Source organism: Crocodylus porosus, unplaced genomic scaffold (genome assembly GCF_001723895.1).
Source record: "Crocodylus porosus isolate Cpor-Errol unplaced genomic scaffold, CroPor_comp1, whole genome shotgun sequence".
NCBI lineage: Eukaryota > Metazoa > Chordata > Crocodylia > Crocodylidae > Crocodylus > Crocodylus porosus.
Window position 1 is genome coordinate 39,910,900 of NW_017728951.1, and position 26,942 is coordinate 39,937,841.

At 44.0% G+C, this 26,942-nt stretch overlaps 1 protein-coding gene across 4 annotated transcripts in view; it reads right to left on the reverse strand.

Annotated features, from left to right (window-relative positions):
* USP54 (ubiquitin specific peptidase 54) overlaps positions 1-26,942 on the reverse strand; it is a 150,891-nt gene that overhangs the window by 13,706 nt on the left and 110,243 nt on the right. For 3 of the 4 annotated variants that reach the window (XM_019555848.1, XM_019555849.1, XM_019555850.1), the window contains 8 exons: positions 22,114-22,284; positions 13,916-14,047; positions 13,327-13,707; positions 11,774-12,005; positions 10,317-10,456; positions 4,491-4,664; positions 1,442-1,561; positions 126-318 (listed from right to left, as the gene is read on the reverse strand). In XM_019555848.1, the coding sequence (XP_019411393.1) occupies positions 126-318; positions 1,442-1,561; positions 4,491-4,664; positions 10,317-10,456; positions 11,774-12,005; positions 13,327-13,707; positions 13,916-14,047; positions 22,114-22,284 (1,543 nt within the window). The remainder of the gene's footprint in view (positions 1-125; positions 319-1,441; positions 1,562-4,490; positions 4,665-10,316; positions 10,457-11,773; positions 12,006-13,326; positions 13,708-13,915; positions 14,048-22,113; positions 22,285-26,942) is intronic. The other variant, XM_019555851.1, reaches the window with a different exon arrangement.

Sequence of the window (26,942 nt, forward strand, 5' to 3'; positions counted from 1 at the left end):
CTTGCTGCTGGGAGGTACAGCTCAGACCTGTAATCAGGGGAATATTTCATTAGCTATTTCTTTCCAGACCTTGCTGCTGGGAGGTACAGCTCAGACCTGGTTTAACTGCGATACACTTGGACTACCTTGTAAATTTGGTCATGGTGCCCCCCTGTGGTGGGTGGCAGGTTGGCGGCGGCAGCTGCTGCGATGTTTGTTGATGCTGCATGCGATCCTGGAGGCTCCGTGCTTTTCGGATACTGATTTGCAGCTTCTTATCGACTAGGGCTCTGCTGTGAGTGCTAGAGCTGGCATCATGCATGGCAAGTCTTAGTTTAGCTAAAATGCAAAAGAAAACATAGCAGAAACAAAAAACAGAAAAAAAGAATAAAATTGGGGGGAAATAAAAGAAAAAAAAAGATGCAGCAGGAACATAAAACATGGACCATGCAAATACTGCCACAAAAGAGTTCACAGGGATGCTTTCATTTCCATTAATGCACATTCAAGTTAGCCATGTGTCCAAACAGGTTAATTGAAACTAAACCAAAATGAAGTTGGAAAAAAATCTAAGTTTTAGCCAAACCTCTTATCCCCTTACCATGGGCTCTCTCCAACTGCCATTTCTTTCTTAGTCTTCCATCTTTCCTTATCCACTATACCAAGAGGTCCCTTAACGTATATGGGAACTGGACAGGTTTTGACACCAAGGCATAGCCAGCTGGAACACAACCTAACAGAGCTTTCATGAGGGCTATGTACTGATTCTCATTTTGTAACTCAAAAGCCAGTTTCTACAAACATATTTTTGCCTTTGTAAATCCATGCTGCTACCTGCTCTGTTTGCAACCTCACTAACCAGCCAGAGGAAAATGAAGGGTGGAGTGGGATAGCCAGCCAATCAAAATATAAAATATTGAAAAATACTAAAATAAAAGAATGCAATAGCACATATTTCTATAATTCACAGCACACATTAAGCCCCTTCCACGTGTTGATGCCTCTTCCTCCCAACAGCTGAGTAAGTATAGTATAGTTCATACCTTCCACTTTGGTAACAGAAGAGGGAGACTCTCATGCTCCCTTCCTACTGCTGTACTGGGGTCTTAAACACCTTTGGAAAAGCCTAATGATTGGAAAAAATGTTTAGGGGGATAGAGAGGCAGGAGTGGGTGCTTGCTGAAATATGCGAGTTAGCACTAGCCTCCCAATGGCATTACTGCCATACTAGAGACAGCAGCACAAAGGGGATCCTAGTAAAAAGGAGAGGGATAGAGTAGAACAAGACAGAAATAAGAGTGCTTAGAAAGGGGAAGTACTTTCTCCCAGCATTCTGCTAGAAATCACCAGTCCCAATATTCCCACCTGATGAATTCAGATGACCAGTCAATGTTATAGACCTATTCTGCAACATTAGTAAGTTGTCAAAAGCGCAATAGCTCAGGCGGTTAGAGTTACTTACATATAGCTTCGTTACAGAGAGCCAAAGCTGCAGCACAATCCCCCTTCTGCTCCTGATGTAGCGACTCTTCAAAGATTGAGTCTGCCTCCTGCATGGACCTCTCAAAGCCATCACTCCTCCCTGCAATGGGCAGCACTCTTCATTTCATTCGCATTCTTTCTTAAATCTTCCTCCTACCCTCCTCCTCCCATTTGAGAGCACAAAACCTTCATGTACAGCCAGTCTTATGTAGCAGACCTCCTGTAGAGGCTGTATCTTTCCCAGACACTCTTCTCTTCTTTTAAGCCTATTTATTGCAATATTATAAACCTCTCCAGGATGAAGAGCAACCTTGGTCAGAGAAATAAAAAATACTGAGAACCATGTGGATCAGCAGCTACTCTCAGGGTTTCTTTACAAGGGCAAGTCACATTGTTTTCACATGAGATGTTATTTAAAATGCATTTAGTTAAACTGATACAAAACACAGCAGTTATAGTGTTTCATTTTAAGCCAGACTTATGTCCATTAGAAATTCAAATTTTACCCAAATAAAAATAAAGTAGTCTTAAATCACAATAATAGCCTTGCAGAGAGGTTTGTATCAGTTTAATTACATGTATTGTATTTAAAATTGCAACTTATGTTAAATTGGTGCCACTTTCATGCATAGACAGTGCCTCCTACATCTGAGTGCATCCATGGATTTCAACCAAGTCCTTTTCAATTTAGGCTGCTTGCAAATATTTTTAAAAAAAAGTGGCACTTCAGTTTAAACCTGGTGTACTCCTGTGCCGTGCCCAGCACATCTCAGGAGAAGCAGTGTTAATTAGGCCTGGCTTGCCCAATGTCCATATAAAGCGGGTGCTTAGTGAGGCTTTCTTGGGGCTTCTACGTAATAGCTGATTGAATCTACTTTAGATGTAAGTACCAAAAAACCCTGCTGAAGTGCCTGATCTATACAGATGCTGCAGAGCTGGGTCAAAGTACTGTGCTGCTTCTTTTGGTAAAGCACGTTTTGTTTTGTTTTCCTTTTTTTTTTTTTTTAATGTCTGCAAGCAGCCTTAAAGTAATTATTTCTGATTCATAAGTTTGTTAACTGCAAGGATGGAGTAATTTATCTTTAAAACAAAATGCAGTTTTGGGGAGGTGAGTAGTCAGTTTGTTCCTATGCTCTAAAAGAATTCTCACGCCATCTACTGTGATGAGAAGAACATTATAGCACATGGTATGTACAAATACCATTTAGCATGTTGTACCTGTACCTCTGCTGCATGATCACAGATCCTTTCCCAGAAATCATCTGTCCAGAGTTTGAGAGGTGAGAAACCCGGGGAATGGCCAAGAAACCTATTACCTAAAGTTAGGTCTCATCTACAGAGTAATAGTACAAGTAAATCAATGTGCAAGTGGGAGGAGACCCTCTCCTCCACTCCACAAGTCAAATGCCAGTTATTTCTATTTAGTCATCTCCTCATATACTTGTACACTCTTTCCATCTGAAACTACTCTGAGGTGCATGGGAAATGTTAATCAGATTCAGCAGTGTATAAATGAATTCACCGACTGGACACACATGCTCTGCACTACAAGAGACAAATGGAATGTTAAAGCCCAGTGGTACCGCAGCCTTCATAGCACTGAAACAGATGTAGGAAAGAATCTGAGAAGAGGGGAACAATAACCAAAAATTCTTTGGGTAACAATTGAGGGACAAAGGAGAAGCTTACTCTAGTGCCATTTATTAGACAGCCTACAGTGTGCTTATGACAATATACTAATTCAAGCAAAACACTGTTAATTTGGTTTGTATCATATCATGACAGCAGAGAATTAAAAAAAATATTTTTTTCCCCACAAAAAATAAAAGCTTCCTTGACATACATTTTGCATACATCATTCCAAGTGCTTCACAAAATCTTGTGAATAAGCATCTGCTTCATCTGAAGGTGAAGATGGGTAGATGGGTAAGTCAGCCCAGCAGCATTTCACAGTCAAAACATGAAGCCTTTGAGCATTGTAAAACTGAGGCTAAATTCAAATTTTGCAAACTTAATCTTCTTTGTGTCGGGAAAGCCATTTAATTTGAAGGGGAATGGGTCATGAATGTACTGGAGTTTTTGCATAAGCAGGAAGCCTTCTTGGCAGCCAGGCAATCCATCTAAGATACAGGTGCCATGTTTTTGGAACGCAAAAACCATAAAGAATGAAAAAGAAAGGCTAAGCAATACATCCAGGTTTCCTAATCTATCCCAAACCAGAGACGAAAACCTCTCATAAGGATTATGTAGTAATTTGGAGCTGGGAGGGGATAAATTCATAACGTGGCTTGTTTGTTTGTTTGTTTTTAAACAAGGAAAGGGTACAATGCAGATGTTTCTTACAATGTGCTTAGTGGAGCATTACCAGAAACCAAACTGGACCAGTTTCCAAAAACTCAGTGGATTAATATTTTTTGGAGGCTGCAGCTTCACATTCCACAATCTGAGTTTTCAGTTTTTTAAAAAAAGTCACTATCATTTATAGTTGCAAAGATATTAATCAGTGGTAACTGATACAATATCTACTTGACTTCAGCAGATAGTCTGAAAAGAGAGTTCTAAAATAAATGTGAATCTACTCCTCATTTCAATGTGTTGTTTACCAGGATCTTATGACAACAGTTTAGATATCAACATTAGTAATTATTACATTATTAATTACCAAGAGTGTAGAAGCACAGATATATGGGGAGTAAAATCTTAATTTTAGTGCCTTGCATGGACAGAATTTGTTATTTGGACAGAAAACAATTTAGGGTTTCCCTTTATCCCAAATTAGTCTCTTAGGTGTTACAAATTCAGTCCGCTCGTTCCCTACATTTTTAAGACTTCATAGACCAATTGCCAGTGCTGGAGACAGTTTTGGGTACTAGCGATATTGTAGCAGGACAGAAAATGAAAGAGTGGTAAACAAAAAAACTGAAGTGCCCCGAGGATCAAAAAGAATCTTCCTCACTTCCCCCACATCTGACACAATATTCCAAAGCACACCCCCATGCCAACAGCCTTGTCCAGCTCATATGAGTTACCCTGGTTCTGCAGTTCATCCAGGTCCATGAACCTGCTGGGATGAGGATTAAAGCCCATTGCTGCCTCCATTTCCTTTTCCCGTTTCCTGCGTAATTCTTGTTCCTGTGCCCGCCTGGCCACTTCCTCCTGTAATTGATCCAATTCGCTTTTTGATGGCACAGGTATCTCCCCACCTTCAAACAAAAATTTAAAAAAAAAATCAGCAGACCTATCTGCCAGTCAATAAAACACATTTCATTTCTTCTATAACCGTAGCTGAGCTTTTCTACCTTCCTGGTTCAGCTTTCCTTTTACAACCTGGAAATAACATTTAGTTTTTATTTTTAAAGCATTTTTAGTCATGAAGCAAGGAGAACCAGGGGACTAAGGAAACTGCAAGTGCTACTCAAAAGACATACAAGGTAGTATAGGGCAAATGGACTACTTTATAAAAGTGTCCCCTAATCTGTCTGTTGCACTTCACAGAGTGCATCCTCTGTTCTTATCACTTACCAAGGTGCAAACCCAAATGCAATAATATTCTAGTTATAATTCCATTAAAATCTTAGAGAGGCTCTACTGCCAAATTCTGTAATAGTGCCTCTTACCAGCAACTTCAAAATGTTACAGGTTTGTTTTGCAGAATCAGGAAGGAATGCTGCAAGGCAGTTGTTGTCAACTGGGAGTATGCATACCCCAAGGGGTACTTAAAAGTGTGGTAGGGGGTACCCAGAACTCCATGTGAGTGCAGCCGCAGGACAGCATGCAAGTGGCCAGGAGCAGAGCTGAGCCACGTGGAGAGCAGCCAGGTCTGGCTGGTAAGCATGTTGTGGTGGGAGGGAGTGGGGCTGGGGAAAGGGCTGCCCTGCCAGGGCGGGGTATAGGACTGAGCTGCGCTTTGGGGGGCAGCTCCCACCGCTACATGCACCCCAGAAGGGCATGGGGGGTGTGTGCCCCCTGATCTGTGTGCAGGCTGGGGCTCTTCCTGGGAGGGAGCTGGGCCAGGTTGTGCTTGGGGCAGGAAGGTGGACAGCAGCAGTGCTGGGAGCAGAACTACGGGGGGGGGAAGGAGGGCTGCAGGCACCCATAAATTCACCGCAGCCCTCCTCCCAGTGCCACTGCCTGTCCCGAGTGCAGTGCAGCCCTACTTCCTCACCAGGAAGAGCGCAACACAGCCTTCCCCTCCCCCCACTTCTTTCTCCCCAAGGGCATGTGGGCCATGTGCCTGGGATCTGCACAGTGGGGTTGGCAGGCTACTGCTGCAGGCTGAGGCTGGGAGGCAATGCTGGGCTCTTCCAAGTGAAGGGACTGGGCCATGCTGTGCTTGCAGTGGGCAGTGGGGGTGGCTACAACAAATTTTCAGCTGCTTGTAGCCCCATTCCCATAGGTCCCTTCAGTGAGGGAGGGAGTGAGGCTGGAGCTGGAGCTGGGGTAGGCACTGCCCAGCTGGGATGAAGTGTGGGACAGAGTCACAAGTGGCATGTCTGGGGCCACAGGGGGTGGCAGCTCCACTGCTGCATGCACCCCAGGAGGGCATGGGGGTGGGCACATGCTCCGGATCTGCATGTGGGGTGCAGCGCGGGCCACTGCAGACTGTGGCCAGGACAGCACTGGGAGTGTTGGGCTTGGCTGCGCTGGGTTGGATGGGGGCTATGGCAAATTTTGGGGTGGTTGTAGCCCCTCCCACTGCTGCCACTGCCTGCCATGAGCACAGCCCAGCCTGGCCCCCACTGAGAAAAGCCCAGTGTAGCCCTGGTCCTAGCCCACTCTCGCCCTGCGTGCAGATCTGGGGGCACACTCCTCCCATGCCTTTCTGGGGTGCGTACAGCGGTGGGAGCTGCCACCTCTTGCACCCTCTGGATGAGCTGCTTGCAGCTCTGTCCTGCATACTGCCTCAGCTGAGCAGTGACTGACCCTGCTCCAACCCCAGCCCCACTCCCTCCCTCACTGCGGGGGCTTATGGGAGCGGCTCCCCTCCCAGCACCCTTTGGACGAGCTGCTTGCAGCTCCATTCCGTACCCTGCCCCGTTCCAGCTTAGCAGTGCTTGCCCCTGCCCCACTCCCTCCCTCACCACAGGGCCTCGACCTGCCCTGCCCCTTAAAAACAAGAACAAAATATAAAGGGGTACATGAGCTGAAACTGAGACATAAGGAGTACACTTGTTAAAAAAAGATTAAAAACCCCTGGTGTAAATAGAATATTATTATAAGAGCATTTTCTTGATTTACGCTTTCCACTCCATGCCACCATAAAGATGCATTCTCCTTTTCCCCCCCTTCCTTTTTTATATTCCTTAGTAATTTCTTATGGCTGAGGCCACAGAAATAGAGGGACAGCTTGTTACACTACTTCTGACAATTAAGTCATTTTAAAAAAACTATTAGCGAGACAAGTCCATTTCCTGAAATTGTGAAATTCAATTGACATGCCCACAGAAAAGCAATATCTATAGCTGTCTATCAAATGGTTTCGTCATGAGCCATCAAATGTATGCAAATATCTGATTCATCTTAAATTGGAATAATTTACCAGCAAGTTAATTTAACAAATTCTTTAAAGTTGTGATTACTAAAAATGGTCAAACTAACTATGAAAGTAACAGGAATTAAAAAAAATGGAACCTGATAAGTAGTTCTGGAAAGAAAAGGACTGTTGGCAAAGCTTTTTAAAACTAATTACTGATTAAAAAATGACTCCAGCTCTTTCCTGCTGCCCCATCCATTTGATAAATGGGAGAAATCAAGGTGAAATTTTCTAATTGAAAACAGGCTATTGGACCCCTAATTCTCATTAAAACACAATGGGAAAATTTCCCTTAAACATTTCAGGCCTGATATCCACAAAATGTGTTACCCTCCATTATTCTAGGCAGATATGATTTTATACCAAAATAAGTAAAAGTACCACAAAGATGTAAGTTATATTAATAGAGACCCTCTTTTTTACAGATATAACTGGATCCATACCAGAAAACTGTACCATTAAGCATTTTGGTCTGTAAGCTGTAGAGTTAAACAAGTACAAAAGTTTCTTAGAAAGAAAGTAAAATTAAAAAAAAAACAATCAAGAAGCTATTATTAGAAACTGGTTAAAAAGGATGGGGTAACTTGTCAGACACTTAGAAAACACCATTCGTACTTCTGCTAAATTATACTTTTGGAAACTGGAACCGGGTCAATCTGAATTTACACCTGACAAGTTCTTGTGCATAATCAAGAAGTGTTGGGACGTATACTCTGGCCCACTCTTCTGTTTTGAGTTTCTACCTTAGCTGGGTGTCCCAGGGGGACACAAATGGAGGTCCTGGAACACCCTCCCATGGTGGGACCCGAGGCTGGGGTGAGCTGCCGGAAAGAAGAAACAAAAAGTCCTAAGGAGGGGGTTTGCTTACCTTCCATAGGAAAAACCGTGCCAAGAAGAGTTACTGGCGCAGTTCATCAGCCACTTTTATTTGCGGCTGGGAGCAGCGACAGTGGATGACATCATTGGAAACCACCACCCAACTGATTTAAAAGCCAGCAGCGGGGAAACAGAGTGGGTAGCAGCTAAGCCAGAGACAGGAGGTGAGGCTGCTCCCCAGGCCACTTGACAGGATCACCAGGTCCACAGGGGACCCTCAGGAAAGGTCCCGGCTCCCCTAAAGGGCTACACACCTGGCAAATCAGGACAGCTGGGCCAAGGAGGATGATGTTGAGGGATCCTGACGACCACAGACTCCAGATCCATGAGTGGGGTGGGCTGAGGCCCGAACCCCTACTGTTCCTTTCCTTTTCTCTTTTTTTTTTTTTTTTTTTTTTTTTTTTTCTGTTTTGCTGTTTTCTGTTATCATTTTGAAGGACACCAGAGCCCGAACCAGGGAAGGTATCCCCAGTCGATCCTCAGGGTCAAGAAGAGGAGCGGAGGCAGCTCTGTGGAACGTGATGTCTCAAAGATAAGGTTGGAGCAGACGTTGAAACAGGACCGGTCCCAAGACAGACACCAAGGGACGGGCAAGAGGGGACAAGAGCAAGAGGGAATATGAAAGAGACAGGCCGGCGATCCACCACCTAGTCACCCTGAGGGCTGGCGTATGGCTAGCGTGTAGGGGAGGTGGAGCCCCAAGAAGGCCCGCAAAGGGCAGCGTCCAGTCAGTGGGATTCCGTGAGGGAGAGTCCCACTACTGAAAGGAAGACTAAGACATGGCAGGAAAGCATTGGGGCCTCCCTTGGGGGTGAATGCAGCCCAACACCCAAGTCCCAGGGACACGCCCTGCAGTCTGAACTGGGCATGCGCTCTAAGGCCACTAGAGAGTGCCTATACCAAACCAGGTGGGTGCACTGGGGTATAACCTCAGTACCAGCATGTTCAGACTCTACTGATAAATGCTGATGCTTGTTTTCTTATGCCACCATTAGGAATCCCAGAGCTGAGCACTGACATAAGTTGCATAGTTCAGAGCTTTCACAAACAGCATTAGGTTTACTTTTCTAGATGGCAACGGAGCTTAGACTAAATAGGGGAAAACTGTCCACTAAGAATTTACTTAAAATGGAATCTTTTGAACCGAATAAATAAGTGAAAATGAACCACAAAATGAGACTTTTACAATCTTGCCAGAAAATGACTTTTTAGCCTGTTTGAGAAGAGGATGATTTTCCTGTCTCTCAGCACCTTTGATTCCAAAAGGCAGCTGTTTCTGCAATGTATCTTGCTTATTGGCAATCAGGGAGCAACTTGTACACTTCAATATAAATTAAGCAAGAGTGTGCTAAGCTGCTTCCTTTCCCTTCTTCAAGAAATTTGGTTTCTAATTGTGTCCTCTACATCAATGCCCGTAGAAGAAAAACTGCAGTATTTCTTCCAGATCCCCTGCAGCATAGCCTCATTCCTGGCTCCACTGACCCAACAAACAATCCATGGCAGAAGAAGGGAGTCACTTGAAGTAACCCTCTCCTACCCTGAAAAACTGAGACCTTTTACTATGCTTGTATTTTTCAACCAATTCGTTGCAAATTTAGGTAAAGTCTTACACGGTGAAAGGAGGGGTGTTTTAACTACAGTGGCTCTGAGGGTCACTCTAATTAAACCACCTGCAGCATCACATATATTCAGCATCTTGCACTTGAAAATGGTGGCAGAGGTGCTTTAACTAGAACTAGTTTGATGAGCTTTAGTTAAAGTACCCCACCACCATTTTGAAGTGCAGGGACACTGAATACACATAATGTGGAGGCTGCTCAAGCATGCTAAGGAGGAGTGTTAAGTAGCATGCTTAATTAACCGAGTCTGTTCCAGTGAGTGCTAATTAGCACATGTCAGAGCAGACATTTGATACATGTATAGCTGCCCTTAGCTTTAGCAAATAAAAGGAATCTCTACTAAGATAGTCTTTTCCTCTGCTTATGCAGTGAGATGAAAGGGGGAGAAAACTATGTGCCAGAGTTTTCCAACATGACAACCAACTGCATTTCATTTTTATCAGTAATAAGTCAAAGCTCTACACATTGATGGTAAACTCACCTGGTTCCTAGGCTAAATGTAGACCATGGTAGTGGTGGCGAGGCGAGTAGCAGCAGCATAGGGGTTAACACAGCTGTTGCTTCCCCTACCCCTCCAAACACATGTCCACAATGTGATTAGTAACTAGGAATTCAGTGATGTGCCCCAACCCCACACCCTGCCCCCAAATTTCTGGCCCCTCTAGGAACCTTGCAAGCCACAATGAAACAGCTACATAGGTGATATCTTTGACACTTCAGCCCTATCAGATTCCTTAGTCCTCTTTTAGCTTCCTTGCACCTGGCTCAATTGAACAGTTTATATTGCAACATCCTGAGGAACTCTGGATTTAAAAAGGGTATTTTACCATTCCCAATGAACTGAATGCTGTTTGTCCAACCACTGGTTGATGAAGAAGACTCCACTTCCAAGATGCTGCTGCTGTGAGATTTTGGGATGTTACGCCAGGCAGGTACCAGTCCACCAACTCGCTTCATATAAGGTTCCCTCCAAAAATAAAATAAACACAGGTCAGCACATGGCCCACCTTTTAAACAGGTAGAAAGGCATCAAAAGCTGAGTGGGGGATTAATGATCACTACCACCACCCTACAACACATGTATTTGCACAATCTTAAAATAACATTTAATTGTCAACTTACTTTCAGAGTCTTAAGCCTGAAAGTATTTTAAAGAGCTATCATGGGAAAATCTTGGGGTAGGGTGGAAAGAGTCCATTTTCCTCTACAAATGATAACTTCTTAGGATTTTGTTGTTGTATTGACAGTGGAATCCGAGCTTTGTTTGTGAATCCATAAGTGTAAAAAAAATTTCCCTTACCATCAGCACAAATTATGGCACCTTTAACCTTGATTGTTGAGAGAGATCATAAAAAGTGAATCAGAGCCTTCAGACTCCAGTTCTTTTTGGTTTTAGTCCTAGGTACACTCATTCATACAAAACTGCAAAAATAGCTCTCAGAAAGAATGGATAGTATATGTGGCTCCTTGCAGAACATGGCTCACAGGGAACACCAATCGTAGGTGTGTCACATTACCATTTTTCTACATGTAACACAGCACAAATTTTCATTCCTTTGAAATTATGAAGCTGGAGATAATGTTTACACTGAATGTGACCAGTTACCTTCAGCAAGCCTGAGCATACCAAAGCCACTCTCTTAGTTAACTTTTCAACAGATTTTTAAACGCCATGATGCAACCTTTTCTGCAAATCCCTGAGCATGCTTTCTTCTTTATGACTCTTACTGGTTGAGAAGGATACTGCTGTGCACTAATTTATGTACATTGTGTTCCAAACCCCTCAATGAAGTCTATAAGCAGAAACGGTCATGAGGCACTGAGTCTTACAAGTACTCCAAAATTAGAGCCTTGATACAAAAATTCTTACCATAAGAAAATGATCCAAGACACAAACAACAGGGAAGATGACTTCTTCAGAAGGAAAGAATGGGGCAGTTCCCAAACAAAAGAATCTACCTGATGCCAGCACCTTGAGTTATTATCAGTAGCTAAAAGAAAGGGCTTCTGTCCTTACATGCATCATTTTATCCTCCATTCTCTACACTGCTGAAACCTCTCCTTTCACTGATTGTAAACCACATACGTTACAGACCCAACAACTGTACATGGTACAACTTATTCCGGTTCTTATTCTTTCCCATGTCTACCCACATTAGATTCTACAAGAACTGTAGCCATAGAACTACACTTGCTGTAGAACTACAGTTTAGTCCTCAGATGTCCCAGTATGCAGGCTTGTAAGAGAAACAAAAATCTAACAATACATTTTATTACCGTCTACCTGTGGGTGCTAGAGCTCTCTGATAAGGGCATGTCCAAACTGACTGGGCTGTTGCTGTTGCGCTCACTGCTTTCATAGCCAGATTCCATCCTCTGAATCAGACGAGGATGCTGATCTATTACGTGCTGGGTGCCCCGACTTAAACCCCCATACTTGCACCTAATGTACGGTTGAGTTGGCTTCATTTCTGGAGGAGCTGGTTCTTTCAGCTCATCTTCTGTAAATTCTTTACCTGTCAAAAGGAAGAAACATGGATTGGCAGGAAAGTCAAATTTAATTCCACCAAGCTAACTTACTAATATTTTGGCTTCCTGACAATGGTTGAAACAAATGTGATGTCTCTAAATTCAGGGATTAACAATCCAAATCAAGGATCTCCAGACCAGCCCTTCATGACTACAGTCTGGCCGCTGTGCTGCCCCAGCCACACTGCATGGGTGATGGAACCAGCTGCGTGCACCATGGCCTGGGCTGCCTCCTACATCTGGGCTAGGTGGGACTGAGGGACCTGCCACCGGCTGGACAAAATCCCTTGGTGGGTCAGATTCTGCCAGTGGGCCATATCTTCCCCACCCCTGTTTAAACGCCTACTAGATTCCCTAAGTACAGCCTTCCAAGTGCAAACCACTAATCTTAAAGCTCACCCCTGCCCTTCCCCCTCTTTCACTTGTTAATCCACCCACCCACAACCATGAAAGTGCAGCTCCAGCAGCCAATGGGCTCAGAGAAGGGACAGATAGATGTCTGTCCTCAAGACCCTCTGCAGGAGTCAGAAGAATCTTCTCTTTCAATTGCACAGGGAACAAGATGATACAGCTGCATTGCTTTTTGTTCCATCTGAAAGCTAGGAAAGTATTTGTGAATTTCAGGAACTCCATTTTCCACCAGGAACTTCATTGTTTAAAGTCCTATAAGACAGGGCTTCACCCTTCATCTGTAGGCTGCACTGTGCTGCAGTGAGAAGTGGGCCCAGGTAAACTGTGAGCTGTTACTAGGTCTGTGTTACCCTGAGAGACTCAGAGCAGGAAGACTAGTAGGGAATATTCTTTCCTTCTTTAGACTTAGATATCATAACATACATGTTGCAATTAGCAGAAGGAAGGGAGATAGACTATGAAACACATACACTGATAAGAGGTAGCAGACCAGCCCTGGAGATCACATTCATGACCAATAAAGATGGTTGTCTTGTATAATAGATTCCCAATTGCCTATGCTGTCTCAGCTAGGCTAAGCAGAGTGTATAACAGTGCTTCACTCCTCAGTTATACATGCATGGAATATAAAAGAGTACCATATTGAAACACAAAAAGCAATACAGACACTGCATAGTGTATGCTCACGCACACATACATATATACACACACCTCTACACATCAAGGACACTCCTCAACATCCTAGAGTAACCAACAACAACGGGATGAAGTATGTGTTAAGTGACATCTGGTGTTACTACTTTAAGTTACCAGTATACCAATGGTTATGATAAATTCTGTACCTGACCTAAATTCCCAATACATCACAATTAATATATCTCCCCACTCCTCTCTTACCTGCATCTTCAGAAAAGGGGCTGAGTTGTGTGTAGCCACAATATTTCCTCTTGTCTTTACTGAAGATGCTGTCTATGTTCAGAGACTCCCTTTTAGGTCTCCACATTGGCCGATACTTGCAAGATGAACTGGATTTGGACTCACTGCTGGAACTCTCTATTTCCCAGTTTTGAGAATGTGCAGGCAGATTTTTGGAGGACCGCATCTCGGCCTGATCACTGACACTCCTTCCACGAGGAGTGCTCTGGTTGCTTTGTGCGGTCTGAGCTGGTCTACTGTGGATCATATTGCTGACTGTCTCTTTAAACTCCCTCAGCTTGCTGGTGCTGCTGGATGGTTTGGGGGCAGTTCTGGGGGCTTGTTTCTCCTTCAATGTTTCCCCTAAAGATTACAGAAAAAGGCAATAAGAAGAACAAAAATAACTTCATTTTAAACAAGATGAAATCATACAGAAGGGGAAAAGCAAAGACAAAGACGCGCAAAAACACAGAGACAGGAAGACATGCAGCAATGAGACACATACACATACACATGGAGGATCAGAAAAACTGATACAAAGAGGAACTGAAAAAGGAACTGAAACCCTTGCCTTCACTGTGATACCCTGAAGACTGTGCTTCATCCCCTTTTCGCCGAGACCGGCTAGAACTCCTCTTGCGGTCCGTCAGTGAGCCCTTTTTGGAAATATGCTTCTGATTACATTCACTGTCAGTCAGGTGTCCTGAAAGAATAAAAGACCACAGTTTAGATGGCAAAAGCATTTGGACTGGCTGTTTGACATAGTAAGAATAGGTAGGCCTCTTGCTCCCTGTGAGCTGCCGAGGCACTCCAATGCTAAGTGGCAGTTTCTGGTAAGCAAAGACATTTACTTTAAATAATTTGTATCTAAAGGGATTTTTTTTAAAGTAGTAAGAGATCAACAAGGCGACTCCAGGGACTGTGGTTAATGAGACTGATCATTCATGAGGACAACAGGCAATCTCATAATCCTCCAGGGACACCATTATCTTGCAATTCTAATCCTCTTGCAGCAGCCCTTTCTCTCTTGGCCATATGCAGCTATTACACTAACACAGCTAGCTTGATTTTACACTCTTCTCAAATTCTTTTTTGCCTACTATAGCAACTCTTTCTCTTTGCATCAGTTGAGTAAGAAAGGCTTTGCTCTCAGTTTAGCAAAAGTTTCCTGTGTAAGCATTTTTTCATTTTAAAAAGAGTCTTAGACTCAGAACTGACAACAAGCCTAATATCACATTATTATTATTATTATTATTATTATTAGATGTAAAATAATTTAGGATGAGATTCACAAAACTGTTACAAGCGTGAGAACCCAAGTTTTGTGATTGTCACTCTTGTAGCCTCAAGCCTGCAAGGCAAACCATATGAGTGGCTTTATTCACATGAGTAGTCCAAATGAGAAGGCAATCCAGACTCGTGATTGCTCCCAGCGGAAGTGGAGAACAAGCAAGAAATTTAGGAATGAAATACAAAGGCTTAGCAGCCTTTATGTCACCAACTTCAATCTGACTTAGATGGCTAGTGAATAAAAATTGGACAACTGATAAGAGGATCTATAAAAGAAAGTGATAGTTCCAAACCATTTCCTCCCTCCAGGGAGCCCTTATCACAGAACTCAAATTAGAATTAACAAAGACAAGCTAATCTTTTAAAATAAAAACCAAAATTAAAAATATTAAAAGAAGAGTCTGTTTTTTGGGCACAGATGCTACACCAACAACTTAAGATGATACAATGTACAAAGAAGTGTGGGGAATCAACTTTTTAAAAAAATTAGCAACCTGAAAATGTCTCATGTTTCAGCCAGTCTGCAAAGCAATGTAAGACTGTGATTCTGTAGTAGGTCCTCTTTAAAGAGAGGCAGTACATATGAAAGCAAAGAAAACAAGAACAGAATAATAAAGGTGTTAGGAGAGCAGATAAGGAGGGAGTGGTAAGTGAATAGGGTTTAGGTGACATGCCAGAAAGTGGTTTTCAGGGAAGCTTGCTCTTTCACAGCATGAGCTTTGGATGACAGCAGGCATATAGCACTATTCTTTCAGTCTATAAAGATATACAATATCTTGAAGTGGTTCCCATGGTGATAAAAGTAGCTACTGTTGCACTCAGAGAGCACGATTTCTTTAGTTAGTATTTTAACTCTGTTTTTTTCCATTCTGATAGCAATAGCAAGTTAGGGCTTTTCCAGTGGTTTAATAATCTAATAGACAGAGAGAGGCACAGAGAGACAGACACACACACACACAGATGCAGAGAAAGAGACAGACAGACAGACAGACACCACTAGTGCTAGATCTGGGGCTCTTATATAAGGTGAAAATATTTTAAAAGATCAACTTAACTGACATAGATCAGAAGATTGATACTCTTGCCTTCCCATCCATCAATCAACCTACCCCCTCTGATCAAAACTCCAAATGGGACTGAATCTTACTTCAGGAATAAATGCAAAACCTGTCAGCATTTCTCCAGTACTACAGCAAACAACAGCCCTCCCAAAAAAACATCATAATCTACAGATCCTACACATGTAAATCACCAAATGTGGTATGTCTCATCCAGTGTACCCAATGCTCCCCTGGAAACTATGTGGGTGAAACCAGATGAGAACTACACAACAGAAAACTCTCACAGAAAAAAAAATAAAGGACAGAGATGAATAAAAACCAGTAGAAGCATATTTTTCATAACCTGTCCTCTCTCTGACCTCACAATCCTTGAGCTTGAAGGGAATTTACCAAACATCTCCAGAAACTAGTCTGGGAACAGAAATTTATAATTCTACAGAACAGTAAAAGTCTGGATTCATTACAGATAGTGACTTTATGACTCATTCCAACCTAACAAATACTGCTACCTCCTGCCCTTCACGGTTAATGCTGACTACCCTCTCTCTTCTTGAGTGGTCTACTCAGTCACTAACAGGATAGCCTGTTCTACTATACTCCTTTAGTCTTATAAAAGATTCTTGATATAACAGGGCCAATGCCTTCACATGCAGCTTCCCTTAAGGGCTGCTAACACTGCTCCGGTTTCATGTGCCCCCAGCCAGGCACTCCAGCCAGAAGCCTGGATCCCAATGCCTCCCTACTCCTTCAGCCCCCAGCAAGCCCCACTTACCAGCCCACTTCACAATCTCTGGGAGGAAAGTGAGACTGACCTAAGCCTTGGACTGACTAAAAGACTCAGGCCCACCCTTCCCCCTCTCCCTCCCCCTTCTTCTTCCCCTCCAGGCAGTAGGGCTGTGCAAAATATTGCCAAGTGTTTCATTTCAAAGCTGTTTCAACATGTTTCAAGCTTGAAAAGCGAAATCAAAACAAAACAAAAAGCAGTGAAACAGTTTTGAAACAAAATGAGGGCACTCGAAACGTTTCAAAAGTTTCAAAACGTTACAAGTTTTGAAGCAGCCCAGTGGTGGGAGGCGGAGGAGAGCCAGGGCTGCACTCCAAGTGGCTCCGCAGCTCCGTATACCTCAGTCCGGCGGGGAGTACAGCCCTGGCTCTCCCCACCTCCTACTGCTGGGTTGCGCTCCGTGGGGTTGGCGGAGTGGATTGGAGCGCAGTGCCGGCTCTGCCTGCCTCTCGCTACCTGGCTGAATTCCAGTCAGCTGCACCAGCCCCATAGCACAGCCCCGCAGCCCTCCTGGGGGTGTGATCCCTTGAATCTGTGCCCCGATGACAGGAAGCTGCTGCTGCTGGCAAATTTTGCTTTCAAGACTTTGAGGTGCAGTTTCCAAGAAACCTCTGCACCTATCTCCTTGAAACCTGGGAGGTTTCATGCCCCCAGAAGGGTCAACTATCTCTGCAATTTGCATCCAAATTAGGCAACAAATGACAGTGTTTTAGGCCTATGGGCAAAAGACTGAAATGAGTCAAAACAGTTTGACAAAACAAAAAGGGAAAGTGCTTCGAAACAAAATGAAACAACAAAACATTGTTCCTTCAAAATGGCGAAATGGACATCAAAATGAAACGATGGTGTTTTGCACAGCCCCACCAGGCAGAGCTGGGGCTTTCCTGCCCATTTTGCAATCAGCTCTTGCAGGCTGGAACTCTGGCAGCTTGCAAGAGCTCTTTGCAAAAGCAGGAAATCCATGGGTTTCTCTGCTAAAAGAGAAAATCTACGTTTTCTCTGATAAGAACAGAAAATCTGTGGTTTTCTCCATTTTTCTTCAGGAAACAGAAAACCAGTGGTGGATTTAGAGTTAGTGGGGCCCTGTGTGCACCTTCATTTTCAGGGCCCCCCTCAGGACCCAGCCAAGAAAAAGAACATTTGAGACAGTGAAAAAATGGCAAAGCAAATTCTTTGCTAGTCTACTTCAAGTAACTGTGTTTAGAGCACAGTTCACAGAATGCAGAAAGACTGAACCGCTTTGCGACTCGCAACGCTTATTAAACTCAGTCATCTATCAGATTTGTCCTGCATATTGGGGCCCCCTGTCGTTGGAGGCCCCATGCCACCACACAGTTTGTTTCATGGTAAATCTGCCACTGTGGAAAACCCAGATCCCTGCTGATGACCAGGCTGCCTTCAGGGCAGCTTATTGTTGCCACACCCTTGCTGCCTTACCAGTGTCCCTAGTGCCCTATTGCTGGGCAGCTGACCCTACATTAGGCACATGCAGCCTATTCCCCTGCACCCAGTTCATATCACGCAGTCTCCTCTCCCCACCAGGGGATAGCCCTGCTGCTGTCTATACCTTCAAGTAATAGGAGCCTCTGGCTCCCTGTTACAATAGACAGAAAATTTCAGTCTTCAGAGCCACCCATCTAGCACTTTTCTGAATTCACTAAATTAACAAGATAGGATTTCTTTTAATAGATTTCACAGATTTTCAGGGTTGGAAGGGACCTCAGCGGATCATCGAATCCAACCCCCTGCCCTGGGCAGGAAAGAGTGCTGGAGTCAGATGACACCATCAGGTATTTGTCCAGTCTCTTCTTAAAAACCTTCAACCTAGGTAGGGGAGAGCACCATCTCACTTGGAAGCCCATTCCAGATTCTGGAAACCATTACCGTAAAGAAGTTCTTCCCAATTTCTAACCTAAATCTGCTTTCTGCCAGTTTGTGGCCGTTGTTTCTAGCTATTCCAAGAGACGCCTTGGTAAACAGAGTATCTCCTATTCCTTGCACCACTACCCCTCCCCACAAACAAATTTGTAGATGGCCACCAAATGCTCTCTTAGCCTTCTCTTCATATGAACCATCCCTCAACCTCTCCTCATATGACCACCCTACAGGCCTCTAATCATATGAGTGGCCCTCCTCTGGACCCTCTCAAGGCTACCTGCATCCTTCTTGAAGTGTGGCACCCAAAACTGAATGCAGTGCCTTACCAGTACTGCATACAGGGGAGGTATCACTTCCCAAGACCTGTTCATGTACCTATTAATGCATGATAGAGTGCAGTTAGCTCTATTGGTCATTTCGTCACATTGTCAACTCATATTCATCTTCGAGTCAACTATGACTCTGAGATTTCTTTTTGCTGATGTGCTGCACTTAAACAAACACATGGAAAATATAATTCCTGCTGGGTATTTTACTTACATGGTACCTCATGCTCAAGGGATTATATAGCTTCACAGCAAAACAATGATATTCACTGTAAGTGTCTTTGTAATCACAAAGCCCAGAATGGGGTAAAAGAGAAGGGAATTAAAAGCTGAGACAGGTCTCCAGTGCAATCTCTGGAATATCAGTAGAGCATTTACAATATGGACATTCATCTCACTTGCAGTGGATTCCCAGAGTGGCAGAAGACTAGATCAGCCTCTGGGCTCACAGAACTCCCCAGCCCAAAGCACCTGCCAGGAATACTTGAAATTCTAATTGCTACATATCACATATAACAATATATATTTTCAAACTGAAAAAAACTGCCCAGAGCCAAAGCATTCAACATAGTTACTGAATGCTTGAACCAATGATAGGGGGTGCAGGAGTGCTAAAGAATATCTTTAAAAAAAAAATAATCACCTCTCCAGCTCTTTGTGAGAAATATTTGCTTCAATTCTGCTTCCAACTGCATCTACAACATGACTTTTCATATGATAGTTTTTATATATATATATACATGGGACCATATAAGGATACATAGACATTACTCCAAACAGAAGGGCAAGAACCTGCCAAATAAAATAATATCAAAGAAATGTGCTGATTACAGATAGCTTTGTTACAAGAAGCACATACTTTCTACTTTTTAATAATACTTGTTATCAAATCACACACTTGATATATGGAAAGCTCCCATACTAACAGAAGTAGTTCTTTATCAGAAAATTTTAAAGGCCTGTGCTGTAGTCGGGAACCAGCTGGCTAGGTCCTAGGTAAGAAGATGGATCTAAACCTTCAAACATCTAATTAATCTCCTCTCCACTACAAATTCTCCAGCCAAACCTTTCTGAAACTGCTCAACTGTACAGCTGCTCCACCTTCTCAAAGTTCCTATCAACTTGCCTATACAGTGCAGGCAGACAACCATCCTATGCTCTTTCCAGTGAATGGAAGTACCACTGCCATCAGTAACGAGTAGGGGGTGCACACTGGTGCATGTGTACCCCCTGAAATTAACGGTGCACCCCCCCCTAAAATTAGCTGCTCTGGATACTGCCATAGGCACCTGCGAGCAGTCGCCACTCACCACCCCCACCCCGACGCTGACACCGCTGACACCTCCAGTGGCACTTGCCAGCCCATGCCCTGACATGGCTGCCTGTGGAAGCTCCCTGCTCACCGCCACTACACCCCCACCACCAACACTGCCACCTGCGGGCAGTCACCATGCCTCCCCAGCCTCAGGAGGCACATGATGTTCAGGGCCACTGATATGTATTTTAAATGGAACTAAGTACTGGAGGTGAGAACTCACCTCAAAGATGAGGATAGTTATTTCAATTCAGAATCTGCAAAATGCAAATTGCCCATCCATTTCAAAACTGCATTTTGCACAGATCAGGGATGGGCACTTATCTGGGCAGAAGGGCCACTTAAGGAGTTTTGGTGAGCTGTCACAGGCCGGGTCAGTATTCTCCCTGTCCCTCCAACAGCTCACCAAAACTCCCTAAAGAGCCACGGGGCTCTTTAGCCTGGAAAAGCGCAGGCTCAGGGGTGATCTGATGGCCACCTATAAGTTTATCAGGGGTGACCACCAGGATCTGGGGGAACGTTTGTTCACCAGAGCGCCCCAAGGGATGACGAGGTCGAACGGTCACAAACTCCTGCAAGACTGTTTCAGGCTGGACATAAGGAAGAATTTCTTTACTGTCCGAGCCCCCAAGGTCTGGAACAGTCTGCCAGCGGAGGTGGTTCAAGCACCTACATTGAACACCTTCAAGAGTAAATTGGATGCTTATCTTGCTGGGATCCTATGACCCCAGCTGACTTCCTGCCCTTTGGGCAGGGGGCTGGACTCGATGATCTCCCGAGGTCCCTTCCAGCCCTAATGTCTATGAAATCTATGAAATAAATAGTTCTGTCCTGCTTTTGGCCAATAGGAGGGGGCTGTGGGCAGACAAGGAGCGGCACCCAGGAGCAGGATGGGTTGGGAGGGCTGGAATCGGGATCACTGAGTGGTGATAGCATGGGGCCAAGGTCTGTGGCAGACCTGCAATCCTCTCCTCACACGCCCCTGCCTGCAGAACCAGCACCTGCTCCAGAGGCAGGGGTGTGCAGAGTGGATTGCAGCCCTGTCCTGGGCCCTGCACTGTCACTGCCCAGCAAGCCATAGAAACCACCCGGGACTCACTGATGGGACCATAGGTGAGCAAGGAGTGGTGTCTAGGAGCAGGGATTGGGATCGCAGGGCCAGGGCCTAGGGCCAAGCCATGATCCACTCCCTGCATGCTCCTGCCCGTAGAACTGGCATCCCTTGAAGTGACACGCAGGCAGCGGATTGTGGCTCTGCCCCAGGCCCCAGCTCTGTGCTGTCACCACCCCATAATCCCAATCCTGATCCCAGCCCCACCTGCCTGTCCTGCTCCTGGAAGCCACTCCCTGCCTGCCCGCAACCCCATCCTATCCACCTAGTCAAGCACACCGTGACCCTGTGGGTCCCAAACCAGTCTCCACAGAGACCCTGCCCATCCATTCCACCTAGCACCTCCGGCAGGTGTGGAACGGATGGGCCAGGGTGCCTGGGCAGCAGGGCCGGGTCTGGTGGTGGAGACTGGCAGCGGCAGATAGAAGGAGCTACCGCTGCAGGGACTGCTGGAAAGTAAGTCTGGCCACTGTGCTGCCCCAGCCCTACTGCACACCTGGGGGCAGCAAGACCAGCTGCTGATACCACAGCTCTGGCTGGCCCCTGCACCTGGGCCAGGTAGGGCCGAGGGACCCACTGCAGGTGGGTCAAAATCCTTTGATGGGCTGGGTCCAGCCCACAGGCCATATTTTGCCCACCCTTGGCATAGATGCATCATGCTAAAAATTGTGGTACCTCATGCACTGAGGCCTAGCACTTGAAAGAGGAGGTGGGTTTCTGGCTAAGAGCAGATGGGGGATGGTGGGCACTATTATAAAGAGCAGATGAAGTCCGACACACAAGCCATATATTTGCCTAGCTGGGCATAATTTTGAACCATAAAGTTACATCCCAACCTAGTAAATATAATACCTACAGACGAAACAGACCAGAAGAGCATGTTAAATATAAGCACCATTTCTCTGCCGTGGATTGTTTTTAAAATGTGTTTTTATTTTAACTGAACTCTACTATAATCATCACATTTGCAACTCTGATTACATGAGTACAAGAGTATCTATTACCTGTATCCCTGCTGCTTTGAGAAGCTGTATCATTCTCCACATTGTAGATAACAGTCCCCTGCGAATCCGAAGAAAAATGACTAACCACGGACTCATGGTGTGATTGTTTATAAGGATAACTCTCTGTAGAGGAGTCTGTCCTGGTATCACTCGAGATGGAAGGCTCCCTCCCTAGTGAAGAAACAAATGCAAATTTTAGGCTCTCTGTTCTATAATGAAGAGAGTTTTAAAAAGGAACGGAATGGAGGAAACAGTACAGAAGTCAAGAAACAGATATATGAACAGAAGCAAATGAACATAGACAATAACCTACACAAAGTCAAAGACCAAAACAGCAAAGCTGACTTGAAGGGGTCTTTTTTATTTAAACTGACCACCTTATTACATAAATAAGGTGGTCAATTTAAATTAAAAAAAAGGCCCCTTCAAGTCAACTTAGTACTATCAGCCATTGAACCAACTGTCAAAGAACTTGTTAACATCGAATGGAATTTTTCCTGTATTAATCCAACCCATTAAACCAATGGTTCACAATCTTTCTGTACTTGTGACACCAGACATAACTGCCCTTTTGGGAGTCATGATGACCTCTAGCTGGGGAACTGCTTCACTAAGATTCATTTAACTATGGAATTCACTGCCACTGGATGTCACTGAGGCAAAAGCTTAGTAACAACCAAAGGGACTGGATCTTTATATAACTAACAACAATATCCACAGTTAATAGTTAACGAGAACAAATTTTCAACCAGCTATTGAACCCCATGCTTTAGGGTTTATATGCATCTACAGCTACTAAAGATCAGGAAAAAAATCTAACGTAAGAATATAAGAAGTCCCATATTGGGTCATACCAATAGTCCATCACACCCTGTATCCTGTCTCTGTCAGTGGTGGAATTGGATGCTATCCAGGGAAAACACTGAACCGGTTATCTCTAGAGTTATCTATCCCTTATTCAATACTCATCTACCATTTTTACTTGTTTAGAGATGCCAGAGGAAACATCTCCAATTATTCTGTTCAACAGCTGTTAATAGATCTATCATCTATTAATTTATCCAGTTGCTTTTTGCCACAATCTCCTGTGGCAATGAATTCCACAAGTTAACTATGTATTGCATAAAAAAGTACTTTCTCTTGTTAGTTTTAAGCCTGTCACCTATTAATTTCACTGGGTGCCCTCTAGTTCTTGTATTCTGGGACTTGATGAACAACAGTTCCACGTTCACTTGGTCCACATCCATCATGATTTTATAGACCTCTATCACATCATCTCTTCAGGCTTTTCCTTTCCAAACTGGTATGGCAACTGCTCCAGGCTCCTGATCATTTTGGTTGCCATTCTCTGTACTGTTTCTAATTCTAGTACACCCTTTTTGAGGTGTAGGACCACAACTATACAAAGTATTCAAGATGTGGGAGCATCATGGATTTGTATAACAGCATGATGTTCTCCATTTCGTATTCAATTCTCTTCTTAATGATGCCCAACATTATTGGGTTTTTGGTCGCCATTGCACAGTGAGCTGATGTGGTTAAAAAGTTATCTACAATGACTCTAAGTTCTCTTTCCTGAATTGTAACAACTAGTTCAGAATCCAGCATTATGTACATATTATTCTTCCCTAGGTGCATTACCGTGCACATTTTGACACTGAAGTTCACCTGCCATTTTTTTGCCCATTCATTTTGCTTGGTGAGATCTTTCTGCAGCTCTGTCATTGGCAATCCTTCAATTCAAGGATGATCTCATGGATCACTGAGAGATCTTGAGGTAACTTCAGAGTGCAATCCATGAGCCACAGACCCATCCACAGAAGTTGCAGGTCTTTCCACAGGGGAGGGGAGGCTGTAGGCCTGGGTTTCTCTCTGTTTTCTTCCTCTGCTCTTTCTCTGCTTCAAAGGCCTGATGCTTTACTTCTAAATGGGCAGGTGCTTGGTTGAGGTTGCAGTACCACTAGAGTCAGCCAGCTCCTCCCAAGTCTTGATGCTGGCATCCGTTTTCTTAAGGTTTGCCTTCAATATGTCATTGTAGCATTTCCTTTGGCCACTGTGAGATCTCAGGCCATTACTACCCTAAGAGCAGAACACTTGTTTTGGGAGTCAAGAGTCAGGCATCCACACAATGTCTATCCCAGTAAAGTTGGTGCTTGAAGATCACCAACTCAACGTTGGTAACTTTGCCTTCAGCAAGGATGCTGGCATTTGTGCAGCAGTCTTCCCATTTGATGTGGAGGATTTTCTGGAGGCATCACGTGATACCACTGTCATCTCAAGAGCCTGGAAAGGTAAGTCACCCACTTTTCACATCCATAGAGAAGACTAGGGATGATGTCTGCATTGCAGACTTTTATCCTGGTTTCTTTCCAAAGATTGTGATGAATAAAGATACAGTGAAGCAATTTCCCAAAAGAAGCACTTGCACACTGGATCCTGTGCTGAATCTCATCAATGTTCACTTTCTGAGAGGGGTGTCTGCCAAGGTAGGTGAAGTGCTCAATTACCTCCAGGGCCTTTCCTGGTAACCTAAAGAGGAGGGTCATATTCATTAATGTTGAGAGCGAGGCCCAGTGTTTGGTGGTCTTCTCTGAAAAGATCCAGTGTGGTTTTCCTCAGTGTGTGGAAGGATGGCAAAAGTCACTGGCATATTGAAGGTCCAAGATGGTTGTTTTGAGTATTTGGTCTTAGACAGAAAACGTCCCAGATTGAAGAGCCCTCCATCCATTCAGTATTTTATGTAATTCCAGAAGCAAGGCGGTGCATAATGGGAACTAAGATGATTGCCAACAAATGGAGACCAGAATTGGGGCAATGACACACCCTTGCCTGAACCCAGTTCAGATAATAAATGGATCTGTCTTTGATCTGCCACAGAGAATGGTCTCCATCTTGTCATGGAGAAGCCTCAGGACCTTGATGTACTTTTCTAGATATCCAGACCTGGCCATGGAGAAGCCTCAGGACCTTGATGTACTTTTCCAGATATCCAGACCTGGCCAGTACCTTCCACAAGGCTTTGCACTCGATAGAATCAAAGGACTTGGTGAGATCAATAAAGGCCACATACAGGTCCTGATGTTGTTCCCAACACGTCTCTTGGACCTGGCAAGCAACAAAGATCATGTCAATTGCCCCACAGGTGGTCTGAAACCACACTGCGATTCTGGCAGGACTTCAGCAAGAGACAGAAAACAGTTCAGGAGGGTGCAAGCAAGGATTTTCCCTGCTGTGGAAAGGAGGGCATTACCTCTATAGATCTGACACAAAGACTTATTTCCTTTCTTAAAGATAGTTCAAATACATTCTGTCAACTGGATCCCCCTTGTCCACATACTTGTTAACACCTTCAAAGAACTCCAGTAGATTTGTGAGGCAGGATTTCCCTTTACAAAAAATCATATAAGGTCTTCGCCAACAGATCATATTTGTCTGTGACTGTTGATTTTATTCTTTATAGTTGATTGATACATGTGACTGTTGATTTTATTCTTTATAGTTTCTACCAACTTGCCAGGGATGGAAGTGAGAATCATTGGTCTGTAGTTCCCAGGATCACATCTGGAGCCCTTTTTGAAGACAGATGTTATGTGGACAACCTGCCAGTCTTCTAGCAAGGAGGCCATTTGTAACCACAGATTACATATTATTGCCAGCAATTCTGCAATTTCATTTAGCAACTTACTAATATTTAGTTTATCAATTTGTTCCAAAACTTCTCTGTTGTCACTTCAGTGTGGTACAACTATTCAGACCCATCTACTAGAATGGATTTAGAGATCAGAAGGCAATATTTTACAGTTAGGGTGGCCAAAATCTGGAACCAACTTCCCAGGGAAATGGTCCTCGCCCCTATCTTGGGAAAATTCAAGAGGAGGTTGGATGATCACCTGTCTGGGGTCTTGTGGGTTCAGGCTAGATGATCTGTTCAGGTCCCTTGTCACCCTAGCTTCTATGAAACTATGATTGATCTAGCCCCCAGTATCTCCTGTAGTAAATATCAAAACAAAGAATTTGTTTAGTTTTTTTGCTATGGCCTTATCTTCCCTGAGTGTACTTTTTACATTTTGGTCATCTAATGGGCCTCACTGATTCTCTAGCTGGCTTCCTGCTTCTGCTGAGAAAACTAATCACATATATCTGCCTAATGCAGAGTCTTTTGCAACTTCCTCTTAAATATCTAGTGCTGGCTGCTGCTGGAGACAGGATCCTGCACCAAATGAACAAAAAGTTTGATCCAGGATGCCATTTCCTAAATTCATCCAAAATCTAATTTCCTCTCTCCCACACTTGCCTACTTTCACAGTCTGTAGGAAAAGTACCTAGTATACTTCATAGGATGCAAGGGTTTTTAGTATGTGTGGTGTACATGCATGTAGATTGTTTGTTTTTGTATCTGTGACTTTTTGAAATTTTTTTAAACAGAGAGCCTGGTCAACAAATGATTTCTGTTTTTGATTATGGGGTGGTTCTGATTTCTTGTAGGAGCAAAGCTAGTCAAAGTACAACTTGTGTGGAAGTCATACCTCTTGCCCTGAAAAGCCTCCCTTTACTAGTTGAAAGTTTCATTATTTCCATGAAACATGAAATTTTATTGTGTTGGAGGTCATAATTATAAAAGAAAAAAAATATCTTGGATAGCAAGGAAAAATCCCATAGAACACTCCAAATAGTTTCATAGTTTCTAGGGTCGGACGGGACCTGAGTAGATCATCAAACAACCCCAGCAAGGTGTTCATCTAACCTCCTCTTAAAGACCGCCAGGGTAGGAGCCAGCACCACTTCTCTTGGAAGTTGGTTCCAGATCCTAGCCACCCTGACAGTGAAGT